Raw genomic sequence first — 13,585 nt, 5'->3', positions numbered from 1 at the left:
TCAAGGGTGATAAACTGGCTCCATCAGCTGGTCCATGAGGGGGTTCAGCCCCTGTAGGCATAATACGAGTGGGCCACCTAAAACACACAAATGGATGCTTAGACAATGCATGCTTTGAGCTGCCCCAGAATTTGGCACCCAAGCAATAACTGGTTGTGTCCACTGGTCACTGCTTACCTCACTCACTTGACCTTGACTGCTGATATCCAGGTTTACTTCCTAAAAATAAGGACAAAGAACAGCCCTGCAACATAACCACCATGAAACACCACCCCTGAAAAGCTGAATGATGACCAACCTTCCCAAGGGAGAAGGGGCAAAACAAAATGGAAAGGCACATACCGATGTAGTGTCCAAAAGTGCTGCATTGCCGAGGCAGGTTCCACCTGAAAGTGCTCGACTGTGACCTCTGTCTGGAAGGGTGTCTCTCATGTTGGAGTAGCAATTTGAATGCTGCAGACCACCTGTAAAACACAAAAAATCAAAGGCTACTTATAGTTTCATCACTAATACAACAACTCCAGTAACATCCAGTTCTGTGCTGGAATCAATACTCATCCAGCTCATGGTCCCCCCGGTGCCAATACCCTGCTGCTTCAAGCACTTCACATCTTCAAAATGTAAGTCCCAACAGTGAGGTAAACGTAGAGCCCAAAGTCAGGCCATAGCTTGGACTTCAGGCACCGACCCACCTCGTTGCTGTGCTCCTCTGGCCTCCTCTGTTCATATCAGGTTTACATCCTATCCATCTGCAAAAGAATTATTTGTCAAAGTTACCCAGACAGACAGGGAAAGCTTAGCCTTTCCCAAGTTCTCATTCCTCAAAGCAAACTGCCTAGGATCCCACAACAGTGGGCCTTAGGACAAACTACTATAAAACTGCAAGACACCACTGCACCACTCCCACATCTCCACTGAACACCACACAGACTGGCCACAGTCACTCTGTCCGAGGCATGGCTCAGGTGGCTAAGCAAAGCAAAAGGTTCCCTCTAAAGTCTCCTTTCTTCTCCACCTACCCCCCCTCAGGACTACTCTACAGGGCAGAGCAATTCCAGGCGAGACACAAACTCAACACATTATACTACAAACAGTAGGACACAAGGATGATAAAAAAAGCTCTCGGCAAGAAGAACGATGGCAAGAAGAAGAGACGACGCCAAAAGAGACAACCGAGGGTGTGGCAATGGTGGATGAAGGAGGCTCTAAGGAGCAGAAGAAAAGACTGTAACAGTGACCTCTTCTAAGAACTGTCAGTCACAGTGATCAAGATGGCTGTGAGAGACAATGCCACATTTAGAATGCTCCCATCTCCTGACAATCTTACAAGCCCCAGGACATTACAGCTCACGGCTGGAAAGGATGGATGGCAGTACAGCCGGGAACAAGGCCTCAAAAGACATCTGACTCAATGCTTCCAAGATGTGATTCCAAGATGCGGCCAAGCCCACTGGTAAAAGAACAAGTGACATTGGCATCCTACCAAGAAGTACGAAAGTTCAAGAAGCTAGAGATGATGGCCAATGCTTATGATAAGCCCCTTAAGGATAAAAGGCACAGAGATCTGATCCGAGGGATGCCAGAGACACAAAACACACACGGGACGAGACAACACACACTGGAACTGCTCTGCGCTGCACACCCTACAGTTGCAATCAAAAGTAGGGCTACTCCCTTTAGCTTACCTAACAAGCCCCTTGGAGAGCATCCCTTTCCCCTACACTAATTTTTACATCTCTCCCAGGAATTTCCAACCCACTACCCTGCTATCATCCCATCTCTAGGTCCTGGCCCCCAACTTAGCTTTTAGGTGACCAACAATGTGAATCCACACTGGATGCAAAAGGAGTCCACCTCAGCCCTCTCCAAAGGCACTGTGATCACCAGGTTGGCATCTTAGTCAGCTATGACAAAGAAAACCAAAATCAATGCACCCGTGGAGTGGCATACAAGCCAAATCCCAACAAGTCAGCTACTAACTGGGACCCTGCTCCCACTCCCACTCATACTTACAGTCCTTAGCTTACCTATCAGAAGCCTCCATCTCCAATGTCATCTTGGACCCAGGGTAGCTTCCTCTTGCAGCAAAATGAATCTGCTGAAAAAACTGAAGTATCGTACCTGACACAATCTGGAATTTCAGGAAGTTGCCATGAACCATGCACTTAATGCTATCTTCTTCACAGAGTCTTCAAAGCCTCTATTACTTCAGATACCAAAAGTACCTGCTGAAAAAAAGCTGAGAAAACCCAAAAGACCCCCTTCACAGAAATAAGAAGACACCCTTACCCCAACTAACCCCACAGAGGAAATGGGCCTCTTTTACCCAGGACTGGGGTTAATATACCCCTGGCCAGGCCCGCCTCTCGTTCCCACAATGCCCGGGAAAAGGGAGGAGGCAATTTTACCATCAGGGATAAAAGCACTGGGAGGAGTTGTAGCTGTTTGGCTGCTCTGACTTAAATTCCAGGGGAGTAAGGGGCTCTGTAGGTGCCTTCTTTTTTTACTACAGCCACACCTGCCAAAAGAGTAGATAACAGGTAAGAGAAGAAGCTTCTTGTCTCAGCAGCATAGGCAGGTGAGTTGGGTAATTCCTTGTTAACATGTGTAATTGTTCATTAGTCATTCCTGGGTAGTATGCTGTAGGCAACTAAGTAGGCAAGAGAAGAATAGTAGTAGTATAAATGGTGTAGCTCCTGCTGGGGCTTCTAGTTAGGGCCATAAGTGTCATGAATAAGAACAAGAAAAGTAATGGACTCTTGGGCAGCATTAGGTTATATATGTACTGGGCTCGCTCCCTTGTGAGAGATTTGATGCCAGGGCATGGGTAGAAGTGTGGATTTAAACCCTTAAAATGCTGAAAAAGGGGAGTTTGCTTCAACTGAACCCCTTAAAATGAGGGAATAGGAGATGTTTGCCTTTACTAATGCTATTGTAACTAATGGGTTCTCCCTTTGGAATCACCTGAAATACTGCAGCCTTTGGTACTTCTTTACCTCTCTATCCTGCCCTTCAATCCTGTTGCAAACGCGGGGAAAACCCAAAACTCTGGGTTTTTTCCCCCCCTTTCCTTTTCATTTTGCCTCCTCTTTTCCTGCAGGTTTTGGACTATCCAGGCTTGCATGTGGATTAGACACCTTGGAAGCTCAGCTCCAGGTGGGGTTGCAGCGGTGTTGGAAGCACCAGGGATTCCCCCGAGGTTTGGTGTGAGGAGCTGCAGCTTGGGAGGGGCTGGGATTTTGTGCAGTCTCTCACAGACTTAGAAAATAGCAAGAAAATCCTTCCTAGCAGCATTTCTCTATCTACAGAGTCCTGAGAGCAGGTTGGTACGGCCAGTGCTGGGACTCCGAAACAGTGACTAAATCCTGTTTTCAGGGCTTGAGGAAGAGAGCCAGTCCTGTGTGTTTGGGCTCACAAAGAGAAACTGAAGTGCTGCATTTTGCTGGACCTGAATTAAAGCACAAGGGCTGTGTTTTGATGCTCAAAGCGGGCTTTTCGGGCTAGGGCGAGTCTGTGTCTCTGAGCTCCGAGTCCTGCCTTAGGCACAGCCCGAAGCCGGGCTCCCCGGCCTCACGCAGAGCTCGGGAGCAGCGACTCAGCGCCGCGTCCGGGGCTGGCGGCAGAGCCCGGGGCCGCGTCGTGGGGCCCAAGGCGGGCTCCGGGAGGGGCTCAGGGCTGAGCGGAGCCCGGCCCGGCGCGTCGGGCCCGGCTCGGGATCCCGGGGCTGCCCGGGCGCTGGCACAGCCCCGGCTCCCCGCGGAGAGCCGGCCGGAGCAGGAGCGGCAGCGCCGGGCTCGGCCCCAGCGCCCGTCCCGGAGCGGCTCCTCCCGGTCCCGATGCCAGCCCCAATCCCGCCGGGGAAGAGGCGGCGCCGCCCGGGACCCGCAGCGGCCGCCGGCAGGACCCGGAGCCCCGGTCCCGGGAGCGGCCCCGGTGCGCGGGGCGGGTCCGGCCCGGGAGAGAGGGGCGGGGCCCCGAGCGATGGAGCCGCCCCCGTGCCGGGCAGGGCGGGCCCCGGGGCCGGGCGGGGCCGGGGCTCTGGGGCGGTCCCGGGCCCGGCTCAGGTGCGTGGGGCCGAGGTGTTTGAAGCCCCGGAATTCGCCCCCTGCCGCCATTTGCTCCCTTAGAGCCTGGGGAGGTTGCGGCCGGGCCGGCCTCCCCGGGCGTGGCCCAGGTGAGGCCCCCGCTCCCCCTCTTTCTCCTGCCCTTATACTCCTCCTTCCCTCCCTTCTTGCATGCTCACACCCAGTCCTCCCCGGTGGCCACAGCTCCTGGGGGTCCCTTATGGCTTCGCACCCCTCCCTGGGTGTCCCCTCTGTGTCCCCCACGGCTGGTCTGGGCTGACCCCCCTGTCCCGCAGGATCCAGCCCGGGATGCTGCGCGGTGCTGAGCACTGAGGGGCACCATGGGGTGCGCGGCGTGGCCCCCCGCGTGGCGCCGGAGCCCCCTCGGTCGGTGCTGAGCGCTCCTTGATGGAATTGCAGTGAATGGAACAGAAGCCCAGCACCCTGGACCCGCTGTTGGAGCCAGAGGACACCCGGTGAGCTCCCACCCCAGCACGGGGACATGCGGCGGACACGTGTGGCACCACGCCTGGCGTGTCCCAGCACATCCCTGTGTGGCCCATACCTGGCTGTGCCCTCTGTGTCCGAATGCCGTGTGTGTCCCCAAGTGTCTCCATGTCCCAGTGCCCACTGTGTCTCTTGCGTCGTCGTGCCCAGTGTGCCTTCATGCATCCCTGCGTGGTCACGTATGTGTCCGTGCCCTGGGTACCCCCTGTGTCCCCATGTGTCCCTGTGTGGTTGTGTATATGTCCATGCCTCGTGTGTCCCTGTGTCCTGGGTGCCCTTTTTGTTCCTGTGCCCATGTCCCCGTCCACCCCATGTGTCCCCACTCATGTTCCGAACCTGGGTGTCCCCATGTCCTGTACATCCCCGTACCCCAGGTGTCCCCCAGCCCCGCTGTACCCCACATGTCCGCAAGTGTCCCTATGTCACGTTCTGGGTATCCCCACACGTGCCCATGTCCTGCGTGTCCCCCTGCCCCCCACATGTCACCGGCTAGGTCCATCCCCTGGTGTCCCTGTGTCCCCACGCCCACATGCCCCCACTCGTGCCCCGCCATGGTGTCCCCCCACTCGTGCCTCTCCCAGCCGCCCCCTCCCCTCACCCTCCACCCCCCCCGGGACTATTTCGGGCCCCCGGTGGGGGGTGGCGGCCCGGGGTCCCCTTGGGCTGGAGCGGCCCCGGGGGATGCGGGGTCCCCGGGGCTCCCCCCCCGCAGGTGCCGATCCCCGCGGCCCCGGGCCCCCCCCCGCGGGGACGGGCGCGCGCGGACCCCCGCCGCCCGCCATTGGCTGAGCCCCGATGACGTCACTTCTCCGCTCAGCCAAAAGGACATTTTGTCTTTGACTGGGAAGGAGCCCCTCCCCCACCCTTTTCCTTCCCCTCCCCCACCCGCCTTCCCTTCCCTTCCCTTCCCTTCCCTTCCCTTCCCTTCCCTTCCCCCGCTCGGTCCCAGCCCCCCCAGGGCGGTGTCGTGTCCCGGAGGGGGGGGGTCCCGACAGGGGTGTTCTGGGTGGGGGGGGTCCCCAGGGCCCTCTCCTACCCCCCCCATCCCGCACTCCCGGGCTGGACCCCACCTGTGACATCGCTGCACTGGGACCCCCGGGTGGGGGCTGCCCATTTCCCAGCAGAGAAGGGGGTTCGAGGGGGGTTTTGGGGGAGCTGTTGGAAGTTTGGGGGGGTGCAGCGGGAATCCGTGGGCACCCTCTCAGCCTGTCACCCCCCTCCCGTAGGTGGCTGGATGGGAAGCGCAAAAGAAAGAGCAGCCAATGTTTGGTGAAGAGCAGCATGTCAGGTACGGGGACCCACGGCACCCCCCGAACCCCCCCGGGCACCCCATGGCCCTGCTGGGCACCCCCGGGTCCCCCGAGTACCTCATGTGCTCGCCGGGTTCTGCAGGCACTCCGTGTGAGCATTGTAGGGGCCTCGAGTCCTTACCAGGGACCCCTGGATACCCTTCGTGTTCCTTGTGGACATCTTGGGGTCCCCAAGTCTCTTCAGGCAAGTCAGGGTGCCACGGACACCCCATGTCCCTGGCAGGCACCCTGGGGGCCCCAAGTCCTTGCCAGGGTCCCCTGGCCACCCCATGTATGACCTGGGTCCCCCAAAGTCAATGGACATCCCTTGTCCCCCATGGTCACCCCAAGATTCCTGTGTCCATGCAGGTACCCCAGGGTCCCACGGACGCCTCATGTCTCGACCGGGTCCCCTGGAGTCCCACGGACACCCCTTATCCCCTGTGAGCACCCCAGGAACGCCAGGGTCCCGTGGACACCCCATGTCCCTGGCAGACACCCCAAGGTCCCCATGTCCCCCAGGCACCCCAGAGTCCCACGGATACCCCACTCCCATGTCCCCCCCTGCACCCCACATCCCTGCAGGGTCTGCTGGGGTCCCAGTCCCCCACATCCCCCTCGGCGCCTCGTGGGTCGGGGTGCCGCCATTGGGGCGGCAGCGCCCTGGGGTGGGCGATAAGGGGGGCCCTGCGGGCACTGCCCCCCGCCCTGCCCCATTCCCGGCGGGGAGCAGCCGGTGCCGGCGGGACCCGATGGGGGGCCAGGGGGGAACCCAAGCGTCCGGCTCCCGCCCATCCCCTGCACCCGCCCCGCTCCCGGAGGGAGGGAGCACCCAGGGACCCCCGCATCCGGCACCTGCAGAGCGCCAGAGTGGGCTCGAGGGGTGCCCACGCCTGGGTTTGTGGGATCCCGGGTGGGTGCGGCGGTCCTGGGGTGCTGGGGACACTCCCCTGAGTTACAGGTGCTCCATGCAGGGGGGACCCAGGCATCCGGTCCCTTTCCCATCCCTCTCACCCTTCGGGGATCCCCAATTCCAGCCCCCCCAAAACACAAGGGTGGGCTCCCGGGAGGGACATGAGGGGCCCAGGGTGCTGGGGACCGCCCCATGCATCATGGGCAATCTGTGCCTCAGTTTCCCTGAGCAGTCGGTGGTGGGGAGGCTGGGGGGACTCTGGTGGGGGGCTGGTTCCTGGCCTGCCAGGCGGGGGGACCACGGACAATGACAGGGACAGTGGGTCTCTGTGTGCCAGGGGGACAGGGACCCCCCCCGCTGCCGGTTCCCGGCCAGATAATGGGATAATGGGGGCTTTATTGGCGTGGGGGGCTCAGGCACCCCCCCCCACACCCCCAGTGTTAACCCTTCCCGTGCCAGGGCAGGGGTAGTGGTGGGGCAGACAGTGGGTGCAGACAGAGGGGAAACTGAGGCACAGGGAGGGGAGGGCTTACTGGGGGTCCCTGGCATGGGGTGTGTGGGGTGTCCCTGATGTGAGGCATGCAAGGGGGTCCCTGACTCAGGATTCCTGGAGGATCCCTGATGTGGGGTGTGTGGGAAGGTCCCTGCTACAGGGTGTTCCAGGGGTCCTTGACTTGGGGTGCCCTGAGGGTCCCTGTCATGGGAATCCCTGTCATGGAGCACCCCATGAGTCCCCGCTGCGGGGGTCCCTGCTCTGGGGTGCCCTGGGGGTCCCTGACCTGGGGGTCCCCGCAGGGTACATCCCTAGTTACCTGGACAAAGATGAACAGTGCGTGGTGTGCGGGGACAAGGCCGCCAGCTACCACTACCGCTGCATCGCCTGTGAGGGCTGCAAGGTGACTTGGGGCAGGGGGCTAGGGGGGCTCAGCAGTGCTCACTGGGTCACTCCCCCATGCCCTCCCCAGGGATTTTTCCGTCGGACCATCCAGAAGAACCTGCACCCCACCTACTCCTGTGTCATCGACAAGATCACCCGCAACCAGTGCCAGCTCTGCTGCTTCAAGAAGTGCATCTCCGTGGGCATGGCCATGGACTGTGAGTTGGGGGGCGTGGGGGGGCTCGGCTGGGGGGCAGGTTGGGGTCCCGACACCCTGGGGCACATTGGGGTACCCGGAGTAGCTGCAGGACTGGGCTGGTATGTGATGCAGCAGTGGGGTAGAATGCATGAATGGGGGGTCCTAGCTGACTGGGGGGCATCCCAGATGATAGTGGGGGGCTTTTGGGAGGTGGGTTGGGGTCCTGGTGCTATGGGGCAATTTGGGATGCCCAGAGCAGCCACAGGAGGAGGCTGGGGGGGGTCACCATGGGGTGCTATGCTGCAGCTGTGGGATGCATGGATGGGGGGTCCTGGCTGATGTGGGGGGATCCTGGCTGATGCTGGGGGTCCGGCAGTGGTGCTGGATGACTCGAAGCAGGTAGCCAAGCGGAAGCTGATCGAGGAGAACCGGGAGTGGCAGCAGAAGGAGGAGATGATCAAGTCCCTGCAGCATCGCCCCAGCGCCGAGGAGTGGGAGCTGATCCGCCTTGTGACAGAAGCCCACCGCAGCACCAATGCCCAGGGCAGCCACTGGAAGCAGAAGCGGAAATTCCTGGTGAGGGGATGCAGTGGAGGGACTCTGTCACCATCTCGGTCCCCCACCCTGGCCCCCAGCCCTAGCCAGGATCTGCTGAGCACTCACACACTCAGCACACACATGGTGGCAGTGCCAGGGTTTGGGATGTCACCGGTGTCCTTGGGCAGTCGAGGGGGGTTGGGACATTGCCCAGCGTCCTTGAGCTGGTCACCCCTAAAGGGTTCAGGGGTGAGCAGTGACCAAAGGGGACAGCTGTGCCCGCGGGTGGCCCTGGCCCTGCCATTGGCCCTGTCACTGGCCCTGTCACGCAGCTTCCTCTTCTGGCTGCTGCACTGGCCCTGCCACGAGTGTTCCCCGGTGACATGGAGGCCCCAGAGGGGGGGCAGGGTCACATCACACCCCCCGGGGTGTCTCAGGGAGGGGGGACAGGGTCACACTGCACCCCCTGCCACTGTCCACCGTGGGGGTCCCAGAGTGGGACACGGTCACACTGCACCCCCAAACCCCACTGTCCATTACGGGGGACACAGTCACACCACACCCCCCCAATGACCCATCTGCTGTGGGGGTCCCAGGGGTGACACGGCCACACCATGTTCCCCAATGCCACCGTGGCAAGTCCCTCTCTGCCTTCAACCTGGATGACACCGAGGTGGCCCTGCTCCAGGCTGTGCTGCTCATGTCCTCAGGTGTGCGTGCACACCAGTAGTGGGGGAATGGGGTGGGTACCCCATGCCAGAGGAATCAGGGTTGGGTGTTGGGTGGGCACCCCAATGCCCAGAGTTCTCACTGTCCTGGGGAGGTGTTGGGTGGGCGCCCTGATGCCAGAGATCCCCAGCAGCTTCAGGGGGAATTGGGAGGGCACCCCATGCCCAGAGGCTGTGCACGGGGATTGTTGTGTTGGCACCCCCTTGCCCACAACCCCCAGCACGTGGAAGTGCACTGGGTGTGCACCCTAATGCCCAGAGTCCTGACTGTCTTGGGGGTGTGTTGGGTGGGCACCCTGATGCCAGAGCCTCACAACATCTTCAGGGTGTGTTGGGTGGGAAACCGTGCCCCCCCTGGATTTTGGGGGGGTTTGGAGTGGGCACCCCAATTCCCAGAGCTTCAGGCAGCTGTGCCAGGCTGGGAGGGGTCCCAGGAGCATGAGGTGGGCACCCCAATCCCTGGTACCCAGGAGCACAGGTCCCCTTGGTGCCCTGGGGCCCCCTGCCAGGCTGACGTGGGTCTGTGGGGTGGGCACCCCAACACCCAGGGGGTGCATGGGACACTCAGCCCTGTGGGAGGGAGAATCCCTGCAGGTATGGGATTGGGAGAGGGACTCTTCCATGGGCAATGAGTGCCAGGACAAGGAGAGGTTTAAACTGAAAAGGGGAGATTGTGATGGGGTATTGGGAAGAAATTCCTCCCTGTGAGGGTGCTGAGGCCCTGGCACAGGCTGCCCAGAGAAGCTGTGGCTGCTCCATCCCTGGAAGTGTCCAAGGCCAGGTTGGACAGGGCTTGGAGCACCCTGGAATAGTGGAAGGTGTCCCCGCCATGGCAGGGGGGTGGAACTGAGTGAGCTTTAAGGTCCCTTCCCACCCAAACCATTCCATGATTCCACAATCCCCTGATGATTCCCTGATTCCCGCAGACCTGACGGGGCTGATCTGTGTCGAGAAGATTGAGAAGTGCCAGGAGATGTATCTGCTGGCCTTTGAGCACTATATCAACTACCGCAAACACAACATTCCCCGCTTCTGGCCCAAGCTGCTGATGAAGGTGATGGATCTGCGGGGGGGTAGGAAAGCAGAGACCCCCCCAGTTTCTTTCTCTCTCCCCCACACTCTCCCTTTCTCTCCCAGCCTCCCTCCTACCCTCTCCCCAGTGCCTCCCACCCTCTCTCCCAGCTCCCCTGTGCATCCCCGATCCCCCCAGCCCTCCTTTCTCCCTGCTCCCCAACCCGACTCCCCTCTCTTCCCCTTCTCCCCCTCATCTGTCCATCATCCTTTCCCCCCCTCGTTCTCCCCTGTTATCCATAGGAAGGAAAGCCCGGTGCCCCAGTGTGTCAGGTGCAGAGGATGAGCTGTCCAGGTGCCGGGGGCGGGCGGGGCTCTCCCGGCGCGGGGCCGCCCCCGGGCACCGAGTGCCGCCGGTGCCGTGGGTCGCGTGGCTTCTCCGGTCCCCTCGCACCGTGGAACGGCGCCAGCCCGGAGCGAGTCCCGGTAATGGGCGCTGGGGAACACGTGTGGCTTGAATGGAAAAAAACCCAACCCCGACCTCCCAGGCTTTTTGCCTCGGGGCTTTGTTGCTATTGCCTGAGCCACGCCTTTAAATACCGACGAGGGCGCCTGCTGGAAGCGGTGTTCCGTGGTTTTTGTACTCTCTATTTGTGGTGTTCATTTTTATCTGGATGCACAGTTGGGCTTTTTGGGCAGAAGGTGCCCCTCAAACCACAAGGCTCGTTTCAACCTTGTATTCTATTGTTTGGACGATCCAGGGTGGGTGAGGACTTTGTCTTGTTACCGTACTAGGGAATGGAATGCAGGAGGTTCTTACAATTTTGGTATTGAAGTTGGAGTGTTGAAGGATATCGGTCTGATGGTAGTCTTAACCTATGAGCTACAGGCATTTGTAAAAAAACTTCAGCCTTTCCTTCCAGCAGCCCTATACATCTAAAAGCACGTGCATTTCTTAACAAGTCTCTGTGTCATAGTGACTTTAAAAATTAAAACACGTGTGTTCTGCCTTACCTAGGACTGGGGCTTTTTTCTACAAGTTCAGTTTGAGCAGATGTTCTTGTCTGTGCTTTTAACGTGAATGGCCTTGATTTTGCAGCAAAGTCAGTGAGATGGCACCTGAATGCAAGGGTTTGGGTTTGTGAAGCTTTGCAGAATGATGGCCTATATTTATATTTCTTTCAGAAACTCTCCGTATGCTGCACACAAACCTAATTTAGAGAGTTTTACTGAGACAGCAGATTCAAGCCCTCATTGTTAGGGGACGTCTGTAATGCCATTGTCTGCTTGACATTAATTCTTCCAGCTGTGCATCTATGTATTGTAATTGCCCTGACTTTTTTGGTCACAGTTTGTTTTCTGCAGTGCCCTCGTGCCTGCGCAGCACTCGCGATGCTGCCGTTGAACCTGGGCTGTGTGACAGATGGGGCTGTCCTGTATCAGAAAGTTACGGGAATGTATGTAGACGTCAGATGGAATGCTGGTCTCTCTGCTCACCCTTGGCTCTGTAATTTCGTCATCCAGCCATGGAGGACCTGTGCAGCCATAACTGGCCAAGGTAGTGGGGGAGCACAAGCTGCAGCTCTGCAGGAGATAAGGGACCTCTTGCCCACAGCAGAAACAGCAAGTAAGTGCAATTCTCAGAACTCTTTACTGCGCCCTTAACTGCAGTATTTCCCTGCTCTATAATCTGGCCAAAGTTAGGTAGGTTTTAATAGGGATAGACACATTTCTACCACAAAGGTCACCTCTCTGCCAGATTTCAAAATTTCCCTTCTGAAGCTAGAGATCCTCATGTAAAAGGTTGCCTGAATTTATGTAACATGTGCCAAGCAGTCTATTTTTCCTTTAATAATATTCCTGGAAATAGTGGAACTGTTTTGGCTAAAGCAGATGCTGAACTGTTCAGAATGAAATTCTCAGAGCTAAAATCTGGCCAAGTAGAGTAACGTGCCATTTTGTTAACACTGGGGAAGGCTGAGCTCCATGGCAGCAGGGAGGGGAGGTGGCACTGCTGGTCGGCAAACCAAGGAAAGCAACAAGCACTGCTTTTAGGAAACTGCCAGCTTGAAGCCAGTGAGGAACATCCTTGGGCTCCTGCACTCTGTGTTTTTATGTTCACCTTAAATAACGAACAGAGAAACCCAGAGGCACCAGCGCTACTTCCAGTTACCTTGAACTGCTTAAACACGTAGTTTAAATCACCCAGGCTCCGTTCTCCCCACCTGTATTGCTTCTGGGCTTAAGGCTGGATGTATCTATGGAATCTATAGTTATGTATTGGAGTTTGGCCTGAAGTAATTTGTGTTGCCGACTTGGTACTCTTTCCCCGCCCTGGAAGTCCATCTGCAGAACCCCTCTGTGCCAGACAAGAGAGTCCCCCATAGATGTTTCACTATACAGTTATATCTTTTGGTCAAAGCCTTACAGGGCTATGATGTGAATGAGGACAAAGCTCTGTTTTTCTTCTTTGCTCTCTGCCCTGTCTTCTTTCTCTGTATTTTAGGACCCAAGTAACAGGGCCATAAAGCTCCTGTTCTGCTTCCTGGTTGTGTCACCGAAACTGCAGGAAAAACAAAAAAGCCTCCAGCAACATTTTTAATGTTAGAGAGTCAAGGCACTACTTTATTCTCTGGCCAGGATGTAGCACAGAAATCATCTCATCCACACATAGCCCGGGTGTGCCGAGAGAATCATTCCATGACACATGACCTTTACTAGAATTTTCAGATCTTTTTTACAGTCAAAACTCATAGAAACGAATTGGATCAGTGTTCATTGGTCTCAAGTTGTGTAGTTCCTAGTATCTGGTCTCCTATTAGATCTGTGTTTCTTCGCTTCTGATGTTAATTAGATCTTCAGGGGTAGATGTTCTTAGATGGCCGCTGACATCTGTTCTGGTGATGTTCCCTCAATGGCTTTATCTTATTGGGGCTACTCCTAGTCTTTTGAAATGCTAAACCCATCAGGCCTCACCTAGAGAAACAATGCCCTGGAAAGAAGCTTCAGTTCCCTTTCCCTGAGGCAAAGATGAGCAAACCTGGCCAAAGTCATATATAAAAAATTTTTAAACTGGTATGTTTTCCAACAATTGTATATAATGCTTTATTACATAAATGGGCTGGGAAAAGCTCTGGTACCCCTTACCAAGTTGGCTTTGTCTCAGACAATGCTGTTATTTTGGGGCTAGACATGAAGCTCCTGTCTCTGGAATTGAAAATGAATATAGGAATGACTGAACAAACAAACCTGGTACACTCTTAAAAAATTGTGTGCCCATTGACCTCAGCACCCCAAGCTGGATTCCCATGCTCTTTCCAAATTCTTGCTGTTCAAGTCCTTTCCATGCGCTCACTTGCTACTCAAACTTTTTTTTTGTTTTGTTTTAAATGATACTGGTACCAGAGCACGGGCACAGCACTTCTATGAGCTGCACAGCACTTCTATGAGCACTTCTATG

The 13,585-nt window shown here is 57.1% G+C and overlaps 1 protein-coding gene across 10 annotated transcripts; it reads left to right on the top strand.

The window, feature by feature from the left end:
* The first annotated feature begins 2,436 nt into the window (after nt 1–2,436).
* Nucleotides 2,437–13,195, top strand: LOC138110995 (thyroid hormone receptor alpha-like). Of its 10 annotated transcripts, none has more exons than XM_069016146.1 (8): nt 3,997–4,174; nt 4,361–4,540; nt 5,798–5,859; nt 7,569–7,868; nt 8,249–8,425; nt 10,041–10,168; nt 11,650–11,752; nt 12,632–13,195. In XM_069016146.1, exons 2-8 carry the CDS (start codon nt 4,488–4,490, stop codon nt 12,640–12,642), a joined length of 834 nt encoding a protein of 277 aa, XP_068872247.1. In that variant the 5' UTR covers nt 3,997–4,174; nt 4,361–4,487; the 3' UTR covers nt 12,643–13,195. The 10 variants fall into 10 exon arrangements, with proteins under 10 accessions (XP_068872243.1, XP_068872247.1, XP_068872244.1 ...); XM_069016143.1 differs by lacking the exons at nt 11,650–11,752; nt 12,632–13,195 and adding an exon at nt 10,429–11,470 and having other exon boundaries at nt 7,569–7,669; nt 7,739–7,868; XM_069016142.1 differs by lacking the exons at nt 3,997–4,174; nt 11,650–11,752; nt 12,632–13,195 and adding exons at nt 2,437–2,540; nt 10,429–11,470.
* Nucleotides 13,196–13,585: the final 390 nt, after the last annotated feature.

This window comes from Aphelocoma coerulescens, chromosome 5 (assembly GCF_041296385.1).
Source record: "Aphelocoma coerulescens isolate FSJ_1873_10779 chromosome 5, UR_Acoe_1.0, whole genome shotgun sequence".
NCBI lineage: Eukaryota > Metazoa > Chordata > Aves > Passeriformes > Corvidae > Aphelocoma > Aphelocoma coerulescens.
This window is presented reverse-complemented; position numbering and strand designations above follow the sequence as displayed.